The sequence below is a fragment of the Chrysochloris asiatica genome, unplaced genomic scaffold, assembly GCF_000296735.1.
Source record: "Chrysochloris asiatica unplaced genomic scaffold, ChrAsi1.0 scaffold00039, whole genome shotgun sequence".
NCBI lineage: Eukaryota > Metazoa > Chordata > Mammalia > Afrosoricida > Chrysochloridae > Chrysochloris > Chrysochloris asiatica.
In genome coordinates, this window is record NW_006408557.1 from 15,886,840 (window position 1) to 15,910,197 (window position 23,358).

A 23,358-nucleotide genomic window follows, 5' to 3' on the forward strand; every position below is an offset into this window, starting at 1 on the left:
CAGTCGCTGGAGAAGGATATCATGTTTGGTAAGGTGGAGGGTCAGAGAAAAAGAGGAAGACCCCCAACGAGATGGTTTAGCCAAGTGGCAGCATCGATGGACTCAAGTGTGGCAACAGTAGTGAGATTGGCCCAGGATCGGGCAGTGTTTCATTCTGCTGTGCATAAGGTCTCTATGAATCGGTACTGACTCAATGGCACCTAACAACAACAACAATGCCCTTGGCACAGACAAACAGTAAGGAGGAGCACACAACATTGTCTTCCCACTGTTTCTAGGCTCTACCGATGTAGAAGCACCTCTTAACTCAGTCCAGGGAGTCTCTCAGAGAGCCCGTCTAAGTAAGAGGTGAGGTAAGCCATCCAGACCTCTCATTTCTTGCTGGTCCAAAAAAAGGCTCACAAACAGCTATGTTCATTATATCATTATATACAATAATGTGCTTCAAACATCCTAGTAAGTCAGATATCCAAGAGAGGAGGGGACAAACCAAATAAAAATGACATGGAAAAAAATTCCCTTTCCCACTCAAATTCCTTATACACTTCCTTATACACTTCCTTACACAGTTGGGCCCCTTGCCCTCAGAAGTCCTTGTGGTCAACAGCTAAGAGTGAGCATTAAACTGAATCTGACTCCATGCTAGGCCCTGAGCAACATGCTTTCAGTGAACTGCCTCACCTAACCCACCTCAGGAACCTGTGAGACAGCACCCATTTTATGAACACACAAAATGGGTACAGAGAGGTTGCTACATAACCCCTTTATTATTGTAAGCCTGAGGTCAGAGTTTTCTCACTCTGAACACCCGTACATTCAGAGGCCTGAGTGAACTGGACTGTATTCATCTGCTATGAACACTAGGCTCACCCCCCTCTCAATCTGTACCCGTCATGGGACCAGGTTCGGTGTCCTCACCTGAGATAATAGTTTCTCTTGGAAACCCGTACCCAGTGATCCAACCACATAATTACAGATGCTCTTACCTGTCTGCCACCAGGTGTCAACCAGGGTGCATCTGCCATCTCCCACCACCTTGTGCAGCCAGTCCCAGGCCTCATGGTTGATTGGCTCGCCCACTGAAACCACACAGTGAAAGGGGGGGAAAGCTATCAATAGACCTTAGAATAACTGAAATCAAGAGAACAAACTGTTGAAGGGAACAAACTACGTAATTTTTCTGAAGGATGTAAAAGCAGTCAATTTGACTGGGCCGGGATTCTCAGTGATTTGGCAGTTGAGATGTAGATATCCCCCATGATGTGATTAACCAATAAGAGGATTAAGGAGGGATGGTGGGTTTGTTGTGTGCTTTCTAATTGGTTCTGACTCAGAGTGACCCTGTATAGGGTATCTGAGGCTATAAATCTTTATGGCAACAGAAAGCCTCATCTTTCTCCCACAGAGAAGCTGGTGGATTTTAGATTTGGACTGCTGACCCAACGTGTAACCCACTATGCTACAAGAGCTCCCTTAATCCCATCACCAACCCAATCCAATTTATTGACATTCTGAAGGGTATGGCATACAACACCTTTTATCTTACAAGAGATAAAAGAGAGACTTGATAAGAGAAGGAGGGAGCTGCTACCACCAAGATAGACGAGCCTGGAATAGAGTTCATTCTTTGGACCAGGGGTCCCTGAACTGTGCAGCTCCTACATCCAAAGGAAGATTAATGCCAAGACATGTGGAGAACACCAAGGAATGCTGGACCTACAGATGCTGAAAGGACACAAGGATCTTTCTCCAGATCCAGTGCTCTGAATTCAGACTTCTAATTTCCTTAACTGAGAATAAATTTCTGGTTCTTAAAGCCACTCAGTTGTGGTATTTCTATTATAGCAGCATTAATCAACTAAGACGAAGACTGAAAAAGTGAGGGAATATGTTGTGATGTGTCATCCAAGACATGCCAATTTCACTGTGCCACCAAGGGAAAATAAAGAAGGTGGCAAGAGTGTTCCCATATGATGTGGAATGTAGTTTGGCATAGCAATTTTAAGGAGCAGTTTGGATATTTCTTATAACATTTAAAAACACACACACCTGATACAACTTTTGGGAGCTACTGTTCTGCAAAACCTACTAATCATATTGTGCTTAGTTGTTATTAGTTGCTATCAAGTCAACTCTGACTTATAATGAATGACCTTATGTATAAGGAGCTCTGGTAGCGTAGTGGTTACGACTCGGGCTGTGAACCTTAAGGTCAGCGGTTCGAAACTACCAGCCGCTCCACGGGAGAAAGATGAGGCTTTCTACTCCCGTAAAGATTTACACCCTCGGAAACCCTGTTCAGGGTCGCTATGGGTCGGAACCGACTCGATGGCACTTAACAACAACAACAACATGTATAACAGGAGGACACATGACCTGTCCTGGCACTATCCTCATGACCATTGGTTTGTCTGTGACCATTCTTACAACTATTGTGTCAATCCCTCTCATTGAGGGTTTCTCTCATTTTTACTGACCCTCTGAGAAGGACATGATGTCCTTTTCAAGCAATGGTTTTTCCTGATGACATGTCCAAAGTAAGCAAGATAAGGTTTCACCATCCTTGATTCTAAGGAGCATTCTGACTAAACTTCTCCAAGACTATATTTTGTTCATTATTCTGGTAGTCCATGGTATATTCAATATTCCTCACCAACACTCTTATCTTTGTGCTTTCACATACATATGATGCAACTAAAAAGACCATGGCTTGTATCAGATGCATCTTATTAATCAAAGTGATATCTTGCTATTTAACACTTTAAAGAGGTATTTTGCATTGGATTTGCCCAATGCAATAATTATTTATTGACAACTTCTTTCACAAGTGTGATTGATGATACAAGTAAAATGAAGTCCTTGATACTTCAATTTTTTCATCATTTATCATTTTGCTTATGAGTCCAGTTGTGAGGCATCTGTTTTCTTCACGGTCTCGTGTAAACCATATTGAAAGGTGTAGTGAACATATTACTAAACCTAAAACCTCATTACCCAAGTATATTACTCTTGGGTAGCACAGAAATGCATACTTATATCTCCTAAAAAGTATGCACAGGGATATCCAGAGCAGTTCTGTTCATAATGCCAAAAACCAAAGCTTGCCCTCAAAAGCAAAATGAAGAAATTAATGTTAGTGCATGCAGGCAATGGCATACCATATGAGAATGGAAATGGGTTAGTCACTGCCATACAGGGGAATGATGAACTAAGAACATGGTACTGAACATGGAGCAGTACACATAGGTGACCCCAGGTGTGTGGGCTTAGAAGGAATCAGTACTTGTCTATAGTGTTTAAGGTCAAAGAGTAGATGTGGCTGGGTTTCTGGTTGGGAGGGGCACTCTTGGAGCCTCCTGGGCTTGGTGTGGATGGTAGGGATACATAGTTATATGTATCAATACTCTTCAAGATGAATACTCAAGATGAGTGGATTTCACTGTACAGTTGAGTCAATTCAAACTCATCGTGACATAGGACTGAGTAGAACAGTTCCAAGTGGTTTCCAAGGCTGTAATTCTTTACAGGAGTATAATGCCTCATCCTTCACTCACAGAGAGGTTGGGAGATATGAATTGCTGATATGAATGTAAATAGCAGTTCAATATGAATATGAATAGCAGTTCAATGCTTAACCATTGTGCCACCAGGGTTGCTTTTATAACTCAATATATCAAACCAAATCCACTGCCATTGTGTCAATCCCAACTCATAACAACCCGATAGAGCAGAACTGTCCCTTGTTGTTGTTGTTGTTAAGTGCCGTCGAGTTGGTTCCAACCCATAGTGACCCTTAATGGGGTTTCCAAGGCTGTAAATCTTTATAGGAGCAGAAAGCCTCATCTTTCTCCCGTGGAGCAGTTGGTAGTTTTGAACTGCTGACCTTGCGGTTCACAGCCCGATTCATAACCACTACACTACCAGAGCTCCTTAGAACTGTCCCTTAGGATTCCTGAGACTAAATCTTTATGAGAGCAGCAGCCTCCCCTTTCAGAAAACAAGTATTTATCCTTTATGTGTCCACACAGGGCTGGAACGTGTTAGTTTAGACATATTCTTGATTATATACTGATCCCATTCCTGCTGACTTTAGGTTTGGCCACTCAGACACACCTGTACACACAGCCTGAGCAACAGAACCTGAGCTGGGAAGTCAACCCTGTCACTTTGTACTAGGTCACCAGAAAGGAACCAAAGGCTTGTCTTACACAGCTCTGGCAGAACTCAAAAGGTCTCAGACACATGACCCATCTAAAAATGACCTGGGGCTTATTGAGATGACACCACGGATCCCCATTCCTGTTGGCCTTGGTGTGGCCACTCAGACACACCTGTGCATGCACAGGGAAGATGTCTGAAAAGGAGAGCTCTCTCTTTCCGGGCAGCATGGGACAAGTCCACTCCAGGGTGGTCAATCCACATCCTAGCTGTGCTGCTATGTCCTGGGTACCTGACTCTTGCTGAGTACACAGGAAGAGGAAACCTGGAAGGATGTCTGTCATCCCGAGAGGGAGTGGGGTGTGAGGCTATCAGACTAAGGGAGGGGCAAACTTGGGTCCTAGAGATCTGTGAGAGTTTCTGAGGGTGGTTACCAGAGGGGCTATGGAGCCAGACACTGGGCTAAGCACAGGCTTTTGGGCTTGCTTGGTGAGTAATCTAGCGCAAGTTCTGCAACCTCTCTGTGCCTCAGTTTCCTTCTCTGTAATGTGGGGTGACCACAGTACCTAGGCTGGAGGAATCATCTGTCCCTCCTTTCTCCCAGACTCTCATGTGACAACATGCATAATGGCAGAAATGCAACAGGGCAAGGGGAGGGAGTAGAAAAAGAAACATCCTGGATGCTGTGAGAACTACTCCCACAGAACCTCTAAAAGACACTTTGTACAGGATTTGCAAAGTCTACTCAAATTAAGGAGTCCTAGTGTGGCAGGTATGGTAGCGTAGAGGTTATGAATCGGGCTGCAAACCTTAAGGTTAGCAGTTCGAAACTACCAGCTGTTCCACAGGAGAAAGATGAGGCATTCTGCTCCCATAAAGATTTACAGCCTCGGAAACCCTGTGCAGGGTTGCTATGAGTCGGAATCGACTCGACGGCACTTAACAACAACAACAGTGTGGCACATAGGGTAAGCACTGGACCACAAATTTGGTTTGAACTGCAAGGTCTGCAGTTAAAACTTACCAGTCACTCCTTGGAAAATCTGTACAGGGTTGCTGAGTCTGAACTGACTCAATGGCACTTAACAACAACAACAACCCAAATTAAAGACAAAGATTACCTTTGATCTAGCAATTCTTTGCCTGGAGATGTCTATAGTAAGAACAGTGTACACATGAAAAATAATACTTAATTCACATGCAATAGTGCAGAAATGTTTGGTGAATTATATAGCCATATCATATAATCTCATTAAATCTCAGGACCATATCATTAAATCTCATGGTCTTAATGTACTGAGTTAGTAAGTGTTTGTAATAAAGTTTATTATAGCCATTATCATTAAATCTCATGGCCTTAATGTACTGAGTTAGTAAGTGTTTGTAATAAAGTTTAAGCTACAGGACTCTGAGAATGAAGGAGTAAGGTGGGATGGGGTAGGGAGCCCACCATTTTTGGGATGCACAGTTGCATAGCTCTTATGATAGAAGCCATTTGTTAGAGTGTTATGCCTCTGCTAGACCCCAGTCCACCTGCATTCCTCTGCCACAGGGCAGTCTCACCTGAGCCCAGTGTCCGCAGGGAGGAGCGATCATACTTCTTTACCCACGTGTCACCATACTTTAGCAACAGCCGCACAGCTGTTGGGGCACAGTAGAACTGGTTGATCTGTAGACGCTCCACTGTCTCCCAGTAACGACCTATAGAAAGGCCCAGTGTGCAGTCAGTGGAGCCCTCTAAAGATGCTCATTAGATATAAGTCAGCTGTCCCACATGAATTATTCTCTGGAAGTTGAAGGAGCTTGGCACCCACAAAACTCATCTACACCACACCCAGTTCATGACCAACATGTATCCATATGCATGTCTCTATTCCATATGACACAGTGAGGACTTGGGTCAAAAGGACACGACTGGGAATTTTAAAACCACCTTGTGGCTAACATATAAATTTTGTTCAGTAACATTTAAGTAGTCTCTATTATGGTAACAAGAGTCCTGGTATGGTGCTGTAAGCACCATAACGTACTACACTGTAAGCTCGGTTTGAACTGCAAGGTCGGCAGTTCAAGCTCACCAACTGCTTGTCGGAAACCCTATACAGGGTCACTGTGGGTTGGAACCGACTCGATGGCACTTAAAAACAACAACAAAAACTATGGTAACTGGACCATAGTCAAGTACCTGGGGACACTGAGTTATGCGGGAGGAAGATGGGCACAAGTGTGCCTTCAAAGCTCCTTGAATAAAACTCAATTTACAGAGGGGGTACCAGGTCATCCCTCAATTTGATGAAGGTTTATGTTCAGGAGAGCATTGTTAGAATATAGTAGGGCTGGTGGGCTCATTCCATCAGGGAAACCTAAGGGGCCAGCAGCTGGTCAGCCTTTGAAGAAGGACTGGATGGCCAGTAGGCTATGGAGTTCAGAGGGCAATGCAAAGGGAACAGCCTAAGGAAGCAGTGTAAATCAGAGGGTAGGGATAGTGTAATGAATGGTGATTGTCTGTCTGCACCCACCAGACTTCCTTCTCCTGCTCACCTGATCTTACAGAGAAGGGGACCAGCCCAATGAGCCTCCAACCTTCATGACCCCACCTCAGTCCCTGTGCTCCCTTCTTGTCCCAGTACAGGGTCCAAACCAGGTCCGCTATTCCTCACCGGCATCAGGATAAACGGGGGTGCTCTCAAAAAGGACACTGGTGGCTCCATTGCAGAGTGGTCCATACACCACGTAGCTATGTCCTGTGATCCAGCCAATGTCGGCCACACAGCCAAAGATATTCCCTGGCTGATAGTCAAACACAAGCTGCAGACAGAAGAAGGGGCTGTCAGGAATGTGACCTCACTCTCCAACTTCTCCAGGAAAGAGCATGCACATACAGCTTCTTATAATTGCAGGACTCAGAGGGTCACACATCCTGGTTCAGGGAACCTCATCAACCCACTGACCACCTCATGTACAAAGTTCAAATCTAAACATAATGATCTGTGCTCACAATTTAGAATCCAGGTCAACCTTGATAGGCAGACTGACTCAGGTGAGGGGACACAAGAGCCTTTGGGGAGCTGGGGATGCCCTAAGACTTGCTGTGGGTGTGAGGGTCACACTTACGTTTCCATAAGTAAAAATTCATCTCATTGTACACTTAAGATGTGAGTACCTTTCTGCATTCAGTGATATCACAATTTTTTAAGTCCTTTAAAGTAATAGTACCTTCAGTTTCTTAGACGACAGCGAAGGGACACGTGTTGCCAAAGGACTCAGTATAAGTCTGAACTGGTTTCTGAACCCAACTGCCAATTTGTAAGGACACAAAGAACAGAAGGACAATTGGAAATACCCAGACCACAGAGCCTCACAGGACCAAAGGCCTGTGTTCTAGAACAGATTCAAGGACATGAGAGGGACAGTAAGAGAATGTATAGATTTGAAAGACTTAAAAGACATATTTAAGTTTTCTAATGACAAGAGTAAGTTATAGTAGTCTAGGGATGCATGTTACTGTGACACACTGTAGAAAGAAAAGGTGAAAAAGTGATGGCGGTAAAAGACAGGATGCCTGAATGGAGCTGAGGGGTTGGGCAAGGCACATAGAAGGGAATTCTGTGTAACTTCTTGGTCAGAGTGGCATTTGACTCATAACGATTCATTAACTTATCATTCAATTTAAGCAGTTTTCTATATCTGTGCCCTGTTTTAAATTTTTTTTAAAAAAATACACAACTTTGTGAATTGAGTGAAGGTTTACAAAACAGATCATCAATTTTATATTCAACAAATTATGTACTTTACTTCATTACAAATGACTGCAATTCCTCCATATACCAATAGTTAACAGTATTTAACTCTATTCACTTTAACTATTGTATTCCTCCCTGTAGCTCCTGCTACCTTCATCTTTCCTCTGCTAACCTTCCTCTTATATATTACCTGCTCTGTTACCCATGTTAACATGTGTCTGTCCTCTAGCCAGTGAATCATTTTCCCTTCCCCTCCCCTCATAACCATCATAGGTTGTATCTTTTTATCAAAATAAAATTTTCTTAACTTTTTACAACATTGGCTTCATACAATATTTGTCTTTTTGTAACTGACTGATTTTACTCAGCATATGTCCTCCAGGTTTATTCATGTTGTGAGGTGTCTTGCAGATTCATTGTTATTCTTCAACAATGCATAGTATTCCATTGTGTGTAAGTACCAAGGGTTGTTTAACTATTCTTCTGTTGATAGGTATTTAGCTTGTCTCCATCTTTTGGATGTGTATCTTGTAGACAGCATATTGAAGAATTCTGCTCTGTCTCTTAACTGGTGCATTTACTCCATTTACTTCAGTGTAAGGAATCCTAGTGTGGTGCCATTGGATAAGCACTCCACCATAAGGTTTGAACTGCAAGGTCGGTGGTTTAAACTCACCAGACACTCCTCAGAAACCCTATACAGGGTGGCTATGGGTCAGAAGCAACTCGATGGTACTTAACAATAACAATTATAGATAGATATGAATTAACTGCTATCATTTTGTTGTGTGTTGTTTTTGTGGTGCTTCTGGGTTTTGTTCCACATAATTTTATGTACTGAGTTCATTTTGTTTGGGGGTTTTCTTTTAATTTTCATTACTGTTAAGTTAATGTTTACTAAATCTCTCTGACTTTGCTCTTTTTTTATTTGATGTGCAGGTGTATTAATTTTCTTCAAGGTTACCCTGTGATTTATTAATTTCTTCTCCTAATTAAAACAGTCTGTTTTATCTTAAAATCTACTTGACTTTCTAGTCATTTGGAAGTTCTGTACCTACACTATTCATTTCCTCTTTTTGCTTTGTAGTTGAATTCATTATAAATTGATATTTCTGGTTCCCTATTTTCAGTCTTTGTTTTATTTTAAATATTTCTGTATCTAGATTGAATTCTGAGTGATGTTGTCATGTATGGTAATCTCAGGTTGTTGTCTGCTTATTTTGTTTCTCAGGCCAAAGAACACCATTAGCATTTTTTTTTATAAAGTTGGTCTGGTCATTATAAATTCCTTTAATTTCTGTTTATTAGAAAACATCATAATTTCACTGTCATATTTGAGGGACAACTTATCTAAGTATATGATTCTTGGTTGGCAACTTTTTTCTTCCAGAGTTTTGTATATGCCATCTCATTGGCTTCTTGCCTGCATGGTTTCTGCTGAGAAATCAGAGCTTAGTCTTATTGGTTCTCCTTTGTAGGGAACTTCGTTTTTCCCAAGTTGCTCTCAGGATTCGCTCCTTGCCTTTGGTTTTGGAAAGTTTGATTATGATTGGTCTTAGTGTTTTCTTTTGGTCTCTATCCTGTTTGGGATTCATTCAGCTTCTTGTATGCTTATTTCCTTGTCTTTCATGATATTTGAGAAGTATTCTTCCAACAACACGTCAACAATTTTCTCTGTGCTTTTTCTTGTCTCTTCTTGTTCTGGAATTCTAATCATCCATAAATTGTTCCTCTTTATGATGTCCCACATAACTTTCAGACTTTGGATTTTTTTTCATCCTTTTTACTGATTCCTCTTCTAGTATACTGGTATTGAGAGATTTATTGTCAGGCTCACTAATTCAGGCTTCCATTGCTTCAAATCTACTCTTTTACCCTTTGAATGTGTAGTCCATTTCTGAAATCTTAGTATTAAACTTCTGGATTCCTAATTGCAGGTTTTGTATTGTTTCAAATTTTGCACTTATTATATCTGTTTGTTCTTGTAGTGTTTTCCTGAATTCACCTAAAGTTATTTGGGAGTGTGCATTCTTCACACATTCCTCTGTCGTCCTGTCGGTCTTTTGAAGGTCCCTAAATATCTTTCTTTTGAATTCTTTTCCAGTTAGTTCCTTTACTTTTCCTTCTTCAGAAATGTTTTCTACTTCGGCATCTTGGTTTTTTGTTTGAGTCACAGTCGCTCTTATTTCTTTGTGTGAGCTAAATTATCTGTTTCCTCTGGGGCATTACGAAGCTGTCAAATTTGCATTTAATTGATGATTTTATGTTGATGTGTTTGTTCTCAGGTTCTCATTAACTGTCTCCTGTGGGTGTAGTAAGAGAATGGACGTATATACAGAGTTCTTGTTCACTGTTCATGCACCTCAGATTTGGGTGGCCTTGCCTGGTGTTGGCAGCTACCTATTGCAGATGAAGTGATATAGGAGTTGTTGTTTTTGTTAAGTACCATCAAGTTGGTTCCAACCCATAGTGACCCTGTATAGGATTTCAGAGGAGCAGCTGTTGAGCTTGAACTCTTGACCTTGCAGTTCATACCAACTTTGCAGTCCAGTGCATTAACCCACAGAGCCACACCAGGACTCTAGTATAGGAGTACTGAGCAGTAAAGAAAGATCAAAAAGGGGGGAGAGATGGAAATAGAAGAGGGGAAATGAGAAACAGATAAAAAGAAAGAAAAGCAAAAGCATAGATAGAAAGAATAACATTTAAGGAAATGGAAAGAAAAGAAGGAGGAGAAAGAATAAATAAACAAAAATAATGAAGCAATAATAGGAAAAACAAACAAATCCAAAAGCAAAAAAAAAAAAAAATAGTGCAGCTATTTTTGACCCAAAACTCTGGGGGCTCAAGTAGAGGAAGATTTAAAAAACAATTTTTGATGAAGGAAACAAGTGTAAATTGTTACAATTTGATGAACTTGACCTATACTTATGGATGTAGTAGCTCAAGGTAGCACCTGAGAGGGAAGGAGTCTTCACATCAAGTATCAATGCTATCTCCTCTGTATATGGGGTAGATAGGAATGAACAACTTAGACAATGACTACCTAAAATGAGGGGGCAATAGAGGCATGAAGTGACTGACTTACACGTTTTCAAAAGGGAGTTTAGTTTAAGAGTATGTGGGGTAGGGTACAGTCCCCACTGAATAGTTTTCATCTTGTCTAGACAGGTCTGGTGAAAGGAGATGGGGATAGGATTCTTGTGATCCAATAGTGAGTAATTGCTATCGATTAATTGCGACCGTCACACTGTAAAGGTAGAGGTTTTGTAACAAAAACAGGGGAGTAGTTAATCTTATAGTCCAGAAGCAGAGGACCCTAGGACCATCAAGGGATAAGAGCACAGGCAGAATGCAGGACCCTATCCAGAGAAGCAGAGTCCTGGTGTGGCGCTATGGATTAATGCACCAGACTGCAAAGTCATTTGAATCACAAGGTTGGCTGTTCAAGCTCACCAGTCACTCCTTGGAAACCCTATATAGGGTCATTATGAGTCAGAAGCTACTCAACAGCACTTAACAACAACAACATCCTGAGAAGCAGCAACACCAGAGATGGAGGCAGAAATGAGAACATGGAGAGAGGGAGCAGCTGAGGACTCTGGACTTATAGAAAGAGAGGGACTGGGTGCTGACAGCCAGGAGGCAGGCTTGCAGAATGTGCCCTTTGGTTGTTTAAATTATTATATATTCCTGAGTGTTTTTATGTACACCACCACCACCACCACCAAAGAAAAAAAGACAGAGGGAATGGAAACAGTTTGAATGATGATGCATGGAGGAGATTATAATCATTGCAATGAAACGATGATGTAAAGCCAGTGTTCTCCCATGTACACTATCACTCAGTTCATAATAAAAAAACTTTATATAGAGAGATATAGATGTAGATATAAATAAAGATGTAGATATAGATATAGATAGATATGATGAAAACAAAAAATAAACCTCCGGGGGCTCCTGTAAGCCAAGGAGCTCATAAGGTGGGTGTGGAAGGGATATAAGAGTGGTTTTCCATGTGTTAGATGGTGTTCTTTTTGGAAATTCTTAAGTTCATGGCACTCAATCCAGAAGTAGTTCATGGGAGCCCTTGGTGGAGCTGGTTTCAGTGTCTGTTAGGATGACAGGGTAGCTGAGGGCAGGGTGACTGGTTAAATGCTGGTCTGGTGGCTCTGTGGTCCTGGACCTGAGCCTGCATGAATCCAGGTACCAAAGTGGTACACCAAAGAGGTGCAGCTGACCCCTGCCTCACAATGATATGGCTCCCAACCACATGAACTCCCAGAGAGCAGGGTCTGAGCTGGGGATGGATGTGGGTGGGAGCTGGTCACACCTCTGGTCACTGGGGAAAAAGGAGTCACACCTTTTCCATTCCTTGTGTGAATCTTCTCTGCTAGACCACCTTCTGTTGCCAAAGCTGCTCACAAAAATTCAAGATAATCTGGTCATTCCCCAGTCAGTCTCTCTCTCTCTCTTGCTCTCCCTGCTCAGCTTCTCCTCCCAGTAAGCTCTCAAATCCACTTCTCTAACCTTTACTCTGAAGTTACAGGTAACAGAATTTTCATCTGTGTCTGTTTCATTTGGTCTCTTGTCTCTTTATTGTAGAGGGTCCATATAGCTGTCTCCATACTCCACCATCTTGCCGAAAGAATAAAAAAAAAATTTTAAACCTTTGCGTGGATGACCTACAGCCTTTCACTGCCATTGTTGTTGTTAAGTGCAGTCAAGTCGATTCTGACTTATAGCGACCCTGTATAGGGTTTCCAAGGAGCAGCTGGTGAACTTGAACAACAGACCTTGCAGTTCAAACGACTAGTCTGACGCATTAGCTCACAGTGCCACACACTGCCATAGACAGGATCAAATCCTCCAGGAAATGTTTCCAGTGGCCAGTGTCCTGCAGAAGTGTGTCTCGGGGAAAGGGAATAAGACAGTTATACTAGAGAAAAAGGCAGTGTGTGTTAATGAGTCTTGAAATCCATATCCTGAAGCGCCAGAGCATTCAGGAACTGAAAAGGATTTCTAATATTTCCAAGTCTGTCTCAGAGCTGAAGATGTTCTCTCTCTGCAGTTCTTGAAGGGAGAGCAGACAACTTGGCCAATCTTTCTCTAAAAGACACATCAGTAGTCCAAGCCCTACCCCACTTCATACTTGCCCAAATCCAATCACATTCCAGTAACCCCTTCAAACTGTGAGAAATCACAAGCACCCCAAACCTGCCAGGCAGGATTCTATAGCAGCAAGGGCTCCAGTCCTGCCTAACTCTAGCATTCTTTTCCCAACCCCCAACCCCCGCCCCCATCATGCATTCAGAACCTGTAGGCAGAGTGGCCCCACCTCTGTCACCTGTCCCCTCAGAGACCATTCACCTTGTGAGTGAGCGCTGTGTAGAGCAGGTAGCCTGCCTGAGTGTGCACAAGTCCCTTGGGTGTGCCAGTGCTCCCTGAGGTGTACAGCAGGAAAAGCATGTCCTCACTGCCCATGCTCTCTGGGGCACACTCAGGGTCCTCTTTGGCCATTTCCTGTATGGGAAAAGACATAACAGCCTGTCCAGGATGTTTAGCCACTCCCAGAGTCACTTCCCTTTAGTGCTACAGGACCTAGCTGACTAGATTCTCTCTGGCTTGCCCAAATCCAATTCTAGAGGCAGAAAGATACAACAACAAGGATAGATTCAATCTGAATAGTGTGCTACATTTGTACATAATTCAACATGTCTGTGGCATTAGAATTCTACCTTCCCATCCAGGACATCATCTACTAGGACTGAAGGAGGACTTGGGCATTTTCAGGCAATCTTCATGCCCAGGAAACCCTGTGATCATCACACTCCTCAGGTTATGCCATGCAATGTGTACCTACCTGCTCCAGGTGGACATCCAGTTCCCCCATGGTAACCTTCCTGTCTGTCCTGTGAGCCACCAGAACACGCCTCACATTGGGGCAGAGCTTTACAGCCTCATCCACAGTTTTCTTCAACTCCAGCACACGGCCTCCCCGGAGTCCCTGGTTGACAGTGATGACTACCTTGCACTTGGCTGCAGAAACAACAAGAGTTGTTTGGTCAGTTTCCCTCCCACCTGACTCATGTGGTTGTAATCAAGTTGTACACTCCAGGTCCAAAAGTATGATAAAATCCAATCCTGGCTAAGAGAGTAACAAAAACATGAAGGTTATCTACTTGTAATTGTTATGCATGGTATAAGCAACAGGCTGGTCCCAGTTCCCCAGGTGTCCTCAAAGTAACTGAGAATTGTTACTTGGTAGCTCCACTCTTTCCCTGGCTGACAACATAAAGACAACTTCTAATTAGAGTCTTGCCAGTCCCTCCCATCTATCATAGAATTCCCCCAGGGAAGGGATGCTATACTGCTCTGCTATGGTTTCAGAGCACTGATAAGGCAAAGACTTTGAGAGCTGAGAAGCCAGAAGCTAGTTTAGAGGCTCTGTGTGGACTTAGATATATCCCAGGGAACTAATGCCTTCAGAAGGTTCTTACCTTTTACCTCACCAGAGGACCAAGAACTAATTCCAGTGTATAAGGAGCTACCTGTCTCTCATTCTCATCTACAACCCTCCTGCCCTTCCATATACCAGCCAGGCCTAAGGCTGTGAAGAGACCTGAGCTTCTAAGGTTAATCCATAGTGAATGGTTTCAGCAGAGCTTCCAGACTAAGACAGACTAGAAAGAAAGCAGAGGCAGCCTGCTTCTGAGGAATTAGTCCTTGAGAACCATACGAATAACATCAAAACATTGTTTGACATAGAGCCAGAAGATGAGACTCTCAGGTTGGAAAGCATTCAAAATAAACTAGGGAAGAGCTACCTCCTCAAAGTAGAGATGACCTTAATAATAGGGATGGAGCAAAGAAATTTGAAAGACAGTTACCTGCCCATCAACTGAAAGGTGTCTACATTTGTGCCCATTCCAAAGAAAGGTGACCCAACAGAATGTGGAAATTATCAAACATTATTATTAATATCACATGCAAGTAAAACTTTGCTGAAGATAATCCAAAAACAGTGGTAAAAATACAGTAGAGAGCTGCCAGAAATTCAAGCCAGATTCAGAAGAGGATGTGGAACAAGGGATATCACTGATGATGACAGCTGTATCTTGGCTGAAAGCAGAGAATGACAGAAAGAGATTTACCTTTGTTTTATTGACTATGAAAAGATATTCAACTGTGTGGATCATAACAACCTATGAAAAACATTCTGAAGAATGGGAATACCAGAACACTTAATTGTACTCATGCAAAACCTGTACATAGGCCAAGTGGCAGCCATTCTAATAGAACAAGGGATACTGAACTGTTTAAAATCAGAATATGTGTTAACTGTAGTTGCATCCTTACACCATACTTATTCAATCTATATGCTGAGCAAATTATCCAAGAAGCTGGATAAACATGGCATCAGGATTGGAGGAAGCCTTTAATAAATCTAAATATGCAGATGAAATAACTTGGTTTGTTGAAAGTGAACAGGGCATGAAATGCTTACTTGGATCCATAATTAACATTCAAGACAACAGCTATTGAGAAATCAAATTACATATTGCATTGAGAAAATCTGCTGCTGAAAAAAACAAAAAGACTCCTCTTTAAAGTGTTAAAGAGCAAAGATGTCACTTGGATACAGTATTTTCAATCAATCCATGCATGTGAAAGCTCAACAGTGAATTTTTAAAGACCAGAGAAGGACTGATGCCTTTGAATTATGGTGTTAGCAAAGAATATTAAATATGTCCTAGACTGCCAGAACAGACAAATCTGTTTTGGAAGAAGTACAACTGGAATGTGCCTTAGTATCAAGGATGGTGAAAATCTCATATACTATGAACACATTATTCCATTCATAGGAAAAGGACATCATGATTGGTAGAGGATCAGTTAGAAAGAGGAATATCCCCCAAGGAGATGGACTGATCCAGTGGCTACAATAAAGGTCTCAAACATAGAAATTATTGTGATGATGACGTAGGACCAGGTAGTGTACTGGGTTGGATAATCTCCCTCCACCCCACTCATGTCCTTCCCAGAACCTCATAATATGACCTTATTTGGAAACAGTGTCATTGTAGTTAGGATGTGGTAGTACTGAAATAGGTAGGGTGGACCCTTAATCCAATATGACTAGCATTCCTATAACAAAAGACAATACAGAAAGACTCAGAGGGGAAATGTCCATGTGAAGATGGAAGCATAGAGATTAACATTAAGCTACAGGAAACCCGGGGCTATCAGATACTGGAGGAAGCAAAGAATTCTCCCCTTTGGAGGCAGCATGGTCCTGCTGACACTCTGATTTCATATTTCTAGACTGCATAACTATAAAAGTAGAGATTTTTGTTTTAAAACATCCAGTTTGTCATAGTTTGAAATGGCAGACCAAGGAAACACATACAGATTTGGGTACCACAGAGTAGCCTGTGACTGTTAACAAAAACTTAAATATGTGGAACTGGCTCAGAATTGGATAATGAATAGAGGCTAGAAGAATCAGATGGTGTTTAGTAGAATAAGCCTAGATTTACTTTAAGGTAACAGTTGGGAATATTATGGATCTTAAAGATTTACAGAATTGGAAATCCTATGTGTCAGTTTTACTCTGTCCTATGGGGTTGCATGAGTCATAATTGAATTGATGGCAGTGGGTTTAAAGCTGCTTATGATGAAGGCTTAGAAGGAAATGAACATTTTATGGCACGCTATTACAAAGTGTTAGAGAACTTGGCTGAATTATATTCTAATATTGGGTGGAATGTAGAATTGTAAGTGATGAACCTGGAATTTAGCTGAGGAAATTTCTACTTGCTGCTTATGCTAAAATGTGAGGGAAACGAGATAAATTGAAGAACGAACCATTAAGCAAAAAGGAACCAGAAACTGATTGGGATATTTATCAACTTGTCTAGATAGCTTGCTCTGGACTCATTGCCAAGAGTGTAGAAGGACAACTTTTTGGTGAATAGATTAGGTGGTGTGTTATTCATGGAGCCAACCAAACCAGCTCATCAGAAAAACTGTCAACTATATTAAAGGTAACAGAGAAGGGACATAATAAAGGAAGGCATTCTTCAGAAAAGGGTAGCATTATTTTCAAGGGGTTTAGGGGACAGAGAAGTTATGTTGCCACCAGAGGTCTTGGGGGTAGGGCCACCACTCCTGGGTGCCTGTTACCACCAAGGCCTGAGATGGCAGGGCTGCTGTGAAGGGCCAAGTAGGTGGGCACTGAGGACAGAGCATGGAGTCAAAACATATGAGATATTCCCTGCTGATTGAGAAACTAAATTTGGACTTGTAATTCTTTATTCTATCATTTTTTTCTTCCTTTTGGAATGACAATGTCTATTCTACAGCTGTCTCATCACTGTAGTTTGGAAGCAGATAACTTGTTTTCAGTTTTACACATCCACAGATGGAGTGGAATTTTGCCCAAGAATGAAACACACCAGTCTCATCCATACTGGATTTAGATGATATTTACATGAGATTTTGGATTTACAGTTGAATCTGGAATCGCTTAAGATGTTTCAGAATGTTAGGATGGGATATATATATTTTGCATATGGAATGGATTAGAGGGAGCACTTTACTGGTTTAGACAAAGAGACACAAATACAAAGAAACAAAGAGAGGCTAGCATGTGAAGCTGGAGGTAGAAATTGAAGAGATAGATCTAGAAGTCAAGGAACACCTGGGGCTACAAGATGCTAGAAGATACAAGGAAGAACCATTTTATAGAAGATTCAGAGGGCTCATAGTCAAGTGAACACCTGGCTTTCAGAACAGTAAGAGAATAAAAGTATGCTGTAAGAAGTCAACTAGTGTGTGTTACGTTTGTTATGGCAACCATAGAAAGCTATTACAAGCATCAAAAAGGATAAAATTCTTAAGAACAAATTTAATTAAGATCCAAAACATATACACTGAAAACTATAAAACATTGCTGAAAGAAATTAAAGAACACTGTAATAAATGAAAAGACATCCTGGATTCATAGATTGGAAAACTTCATATTGTTACAATGTAAATTCTCATAATTGTTCTATTCATTAAATGTAGTCTTGATAAGGATAAAGCATTGGACTGCTAACTGCAAGTTGGCAGTTCAAACCCACAAGCCACTTTCCAGGGGGAAGATGAATCCTATAAAGGTTTACAGTCTCAGAAACCTTATATAGGTCTCTTTGAGTCCGAATCAAATCAGTGGCAATGGGTTTGTTGTTGTTGTTGTTATGTGCCGTGGGGTCGATTCGGACTCATAGTGACCCTGTACAGGGTTTCCGAGGCTGTAAATCTTTACGGGAGCAGAAAACCTCCTCTTTCTCCCGTGGAACAGCTAGTAGTTTCGAACCGCTGACTTTGCGGTTCGCAGCCCAATTCATAACCGCTACGCTACCAGAGCTCCTTAGCTTTTCTTTATTTGTAAATGGAAAAATTAATTCTCAAATTCATATGGAACTACAAAGGACTCCAAATAGCCAAAACAATCTTATAAAACAACAACCAAAAACAGACGGAAGATTCACACTGCCCAATTTAACAACTTGCAAAACCATAGTAATAAAAAACAATGGGATAGTGGCATAAGGAAAGCCCATAAATAAACACATACTTTTATGTTCAATTGATTTTTTTTTAAGTTTTCATTGAGAATTATGTGATAGTGTACTGGGTTTACATTAGCTTTACATTCATCCTATCTTATTTCGTTTCATTGCAATGATTACAATTCCCAGCATACATCATCAAACAGCCAAAGAGTACACCTGCAAGCCTGCCCCCAGCCGTCAACACACAGACGCTCTCCCTCCCAGAGTCCAGAGTCCCCATCCACTTCATCTCTTCACACCATTGTCTCTACCTCCATCTCTGGCATTGCTGCTTCTCTGGATAGGGTCCCGTACTCCGCTCTTCTCCCTTGATGGTCCCAGGGTCCTCTGCTCCTGGACTGCAAAATCAACAACTCCCCTCCTTTTGTTACAAAATGTCCACCTTTACATTTGCAACACTCACAATCAGTCCTGATAGCAATTATTCATTATTGAACCACAAGAGTCTTATCCCCATCTCTTTTCACCAGCCCCGTCCAGACAGGTTGGAAGCCACTCCGTGAAGATTTTACCTTCCCCTGTACCCTCTGAAACTAGGCTCCCTCTTGAAAGCTTATAAGCCAGTCATTTTGGACCTTTGTAGCCACCCCATTTTGGGTAGCCAATAGTGTCTAAGTTGCTCATCCCTGTCAACCCTGTGTACCAAGAAGGTGGGAATGATCCTTACTGTAAAGATTCGTTCTCTCTTTTGAGCTACTACATCCACAAACATAGGTCAAGTTCATCGAATTGTAGCAGATTACTCTTTTTTTTCCTCTTCTTTCTTCCTCTAGTCAAATTCTGGTCATCCAGCCATTGAAGCCAGGTCAAATGGGTACTATCTGCAACTATGGGTATTCTTGTGCATCTCCCCTCACTTCATATCAACTAGACCCTTAAAAATTATCTAGTTATCTTAGCTATCTAGGGCTGCTAAAACAGAAATGCCACAAGTAGATGACTTCAAGAAACAGAAACTCATTAATTCAGAAGGCTAGACGTCCAAATTCAGATAGCTGGCTGAGGAGAAATGTTCCTGTCACCCTCCAGCATATGTGCGCCCAGCATTCCATGGAGATCTCCACATATGTTGGCATCAGTCTTCCTCTGGATCTAGGAGCAGTGCAATGACCCCAGGTTCAAAGGATGCACTCCACTTCAGGTTCCTCTTTCTTGGTAGTAGTAGCTCCCTCTTTCTCTGCTTACTTCTCTTTCCTTTGATCTCTTGTAAGATAAAAGGTGTTGTAAGCCACATGCCCCAGGAAATTTTCTTTCAATTTATTGACTGCTCATAGCAGAGCTCATCATAAAAGTGATTATAGTATATTAGATCTCATTATGGGAGATTACTATGTCTATACTGCCAAATCACAGAATCCTGGAACAGTCAAGTTGACACAAAATCATAAATTAAAAACAATCCATCCCTTGTCAACTTGGCATCTATACATATCTCCTTAAATCATGCATAATTTCTAAATATAGACAATTATAAATTTATACTTGTGCCTAAACATGATACAGTTAACACATGTACAACTGAAAATGCACCAACCCTGATATTGTTATCCCTAATTATTCCAAGATCAAATTACCACCTGAGACGAAATTCTTCTTCATCTGTGAATCTCGAATACAGGTTATCTGCTTCCAAATGCAATGTTGTGACAGGCAAAAGGTAAGGATTTCTACTACAAACAGGAGCAATTGTAGGGAAAGAAGGGATAACTAGCACCAAGCAAGTTAAAAATCCAGCAGAACAATTGATATTATCTGTCAAGACTTGAAAAGAATCCTTTGTTATCTGAAATCATCTGAGCAATGGCCCTGCCCTCCAGCCTCCAGGTGTTGGCCATGCACACTGGATTCTGTGTAGAAGCCCCTCAACCCTGGGCTTCAGCTTTGCCTTCCAGGCACACTGGAAAGGTAACTCTGCTACCTTGACTTTGGGTGGCCCCATTCTCCTAGTCCATCTGAGTAGTAACTGCACTTCCTTGGTCCCAGCAATCCCAGTTCTTCTGCCCCCTTGGGCCTAGCAGCCCTGCTCCCTCAGTTTAGGACAGAGATCCCACCTTAACGACAATTCTACATACTGAAATGGAGTTGGTGAAGAAGAGCCAACTTTTGAATCTTAGGAAACTGTGGCTCCACCTTGAGAAACTTCAGAGACCATGGATCTACCCTTTGTGAGCTCTGATGCTTTGGCCCTACCTTTTGAGAACTAAGCAGCCCTGCTTTCCATGCTTCTTATCTCTTTAGCTGCTGCTTCATGGTTCCTTGGTCTCCAAAAGAGCTCTGCCTGGCTCAGTTCTACTAGAGGAAATGTTAAAAAGCTATTTAGCTGTACTGATAATTGCCAAGAAGCACCCCACTCCACCAGTAAGCTTTGGTCTGAAGGTATTCAGCTCTCTAGTCCCATGGGTCATAAATACTAACTCCACCATCAAGTGCCCCACCCGGTCCTACACCATCTTCATAGTTGCAGTTACACTTGAACCATTCCTGCTGTTACTGTGCCAATCCATCTCACTGGGAGTCTCCCTCTTTTCTACTGACCACAACCTTCAGTATGGGTTGCATTTCAATGTAAAGAAAACAAAAATCCTAACCACTAGACCAGTTAACATCATCTATATAAATGGAGAAAAGATTGAAGTTGTCAAAGACTTCATTTTGCTTGGATCAACCATCAACATTCATGGAAGTAGCAGCCAGAAAATCAAAAGACATATTGCATCAGGCAGATCTACTGCACAAGATCTCGTCAAGTGTTGATGAGCAAAGATGGCAGTTTGAGGACAAAGGTGTGCCTGGTCCGAGCCATGGTATTTTCAATAGCCTCATATGCATGAGAAAGTTGGACACTGAATATAGAAGAATTGACTCATTTGAGTTATGGTGTTGGAGGAGAATATTGAAAGTACCATGGACTGCCAAAAGAACAAAAAGATCTCTGTTGGAAGAAGTACAGCCAGAGTGCTCCTTGGAAGTCAGGATGGTCAGACTTCGTCTCTCATACTTTGGACATATTGTCAGGAAGGACCAGTCAGTGGAGAAGAATGCCATGTTTGGTAAAGTAAAAGAGGAAGACCCCCAGCAAGATGGATTGGCACAGGGGTAGCAGCAATGAGCTCAGACATAGCAGCAATTTTGAAGTAGGCACAGGACCAGGCAGAGTTTCATTCTGTTGCACATAGGATCCCTCTGAGTTGGTGTTCACTCAATGGCACCTAACAACAACAACAACAATAATGGCAAACTAAAATTAACAGCAGTCGCAATATTAATTTCTGATAGCACAGACTTTAAGGCAAAACCCACCATAAGAGACAAGCAAGGACAATTTCTCATATTTAAATGGTCAGTTGAACAAGAGGATAACCATAATAAATAATAAATAACTTTACTCCCAGTGAAAGAGCCTCAAAATAGATAAATCAAACTTTAATAAAATTGAAGAAACAGATAACTCTACAATAAAAGTAGGAGATTTTTAATACACCACCATCATAAAAGGACAGAACAACCAGAAAGAAACTCAACAAAGACACAGCGGAACTAAAAGAAACAAGCAATCACCTTGAACTCTTAGATTTATACAGAACACTCAACCCAACAACAGCATGATACAAATCCTTTTGCAATGCACATGGAACATTCTCCAGAACAGACCATATGTTAGGCAATAGAACAGATCTCAATAAATTTTAAAACATCAAAATACTACAAACTGTCTTCTCCAACCACAATGTTACAAAATTAGAAATCCTCAATAGGAAGATCAAGGAAACAAAATCAAACACATAGAAACTAAACACCAATCTTAATTGAAGCCACTGGGTAATAGAACGAATAAAACATGAAATAAAAAATTTCTTGAAGCATATGAAAACAAAAAAGAAAAAAACATTTGGGACACAGCAAAAGCAGTGCTTAGAGGACAATTTATAGCAATAAATGCACACATTCAAAAAGAAGAATTAACCAAAGTCAACACATTAACAAAACACTTCCAACAATTATAAAAAGACCAGCAAAGTAAGCCTAGAATCACCAGAAGAAAACTTAAATAATAAAAATTAGTGCAGACATAAATGAAATATAAATATAAAAACAATAGGAAGAATCAAGAAGATAGTTCTTTGAAGTTATTAATAAAAGTGACAAACCATTGGCAAATCTAACAGAAGAAAAGAGGGATAAAATACAAATAACATGCATAAGAAATGATATGAATAACATTACAACAGAACCACCAGAGTTAAAAAGGATAACAGAATAAATACTATGAAGACATGTACTCTAATAAATTTGAAAGTTTGGAAAAAAATGGATATATTTTTTTAATTTCACAACCTACCTAACTTACACAGAGTGAAGTAGAAAACTTGAACAAATCTATAACAAAGAAGATATTGATCAGGTCATTTAAAAACTCCCAACAAAAAAAAGTCCAGGTCCAGATGACTTTACTGGTGAATTCTACCAAATATTCACAGAGGAGCTGACACCAACTTTACTAAATCATTCCAAAACATAGAAAAGAATAGAAAAATCCCCAATACATTTTATGAAGCAAGCAAAACCCTCATACCAAAAAAAAAAAAAAAAGGGCCAGGACATAACTACAAAAGAAAATTATAAACCAATACCCCTCATGAACATAGATGCAAAAATTCTCAGGAAAATCCTAGTTAATAGAATTCAACAACATATCAAAACAAATAATATACATCATGACCAAGTGGGATTTGTACCAGGGATTCCAGGATAGATCAATATTACAAAAACAATCAAAGTAATCCACCATATAAAATTTTCAAAGGAAACACACACACACACATATGATCATATAG

At 41.1% G+C, this 23,358-nt stretch overlaps 1 protein-coding gene across 1 annotated transcript in view; it reads right to left on the reverse strand.

The window, feature by feature from the left end:
- Nucleotides 1–23,358, reverse strand: part of LOC102814015 (acetyl-coenzyme A synthetase 2-like, mitochondrial-like) — a 64,379-nt gene that overhangs the window by 6,625 nt on the left and 34,396 nt on the right. The window contains exons 4-8 of the mRNA XM_006860757.1: nt 13,765–13,940; nt 13,272–13,424; nt 6,819–6,966; nt 5,722–5,859; nt 987–1,079 (exon numbers count right to left, since the gene is read on the reverse strand). Coding sequence (XP_006860819.1) covers nt 987–1,079; nt 5,722–5,859; nt 6,819–6,966; nt 13,272–13,424; nt 13,765–13,940 — 708 coding nt within the window. The remainder of the gene's footprint in view (nt 1–986; nt 1,080–5,721; nt 5,860–6,818; nt 6,967–13,271; nt 13,425–13,764; nt 13,941–23,358) is intronic.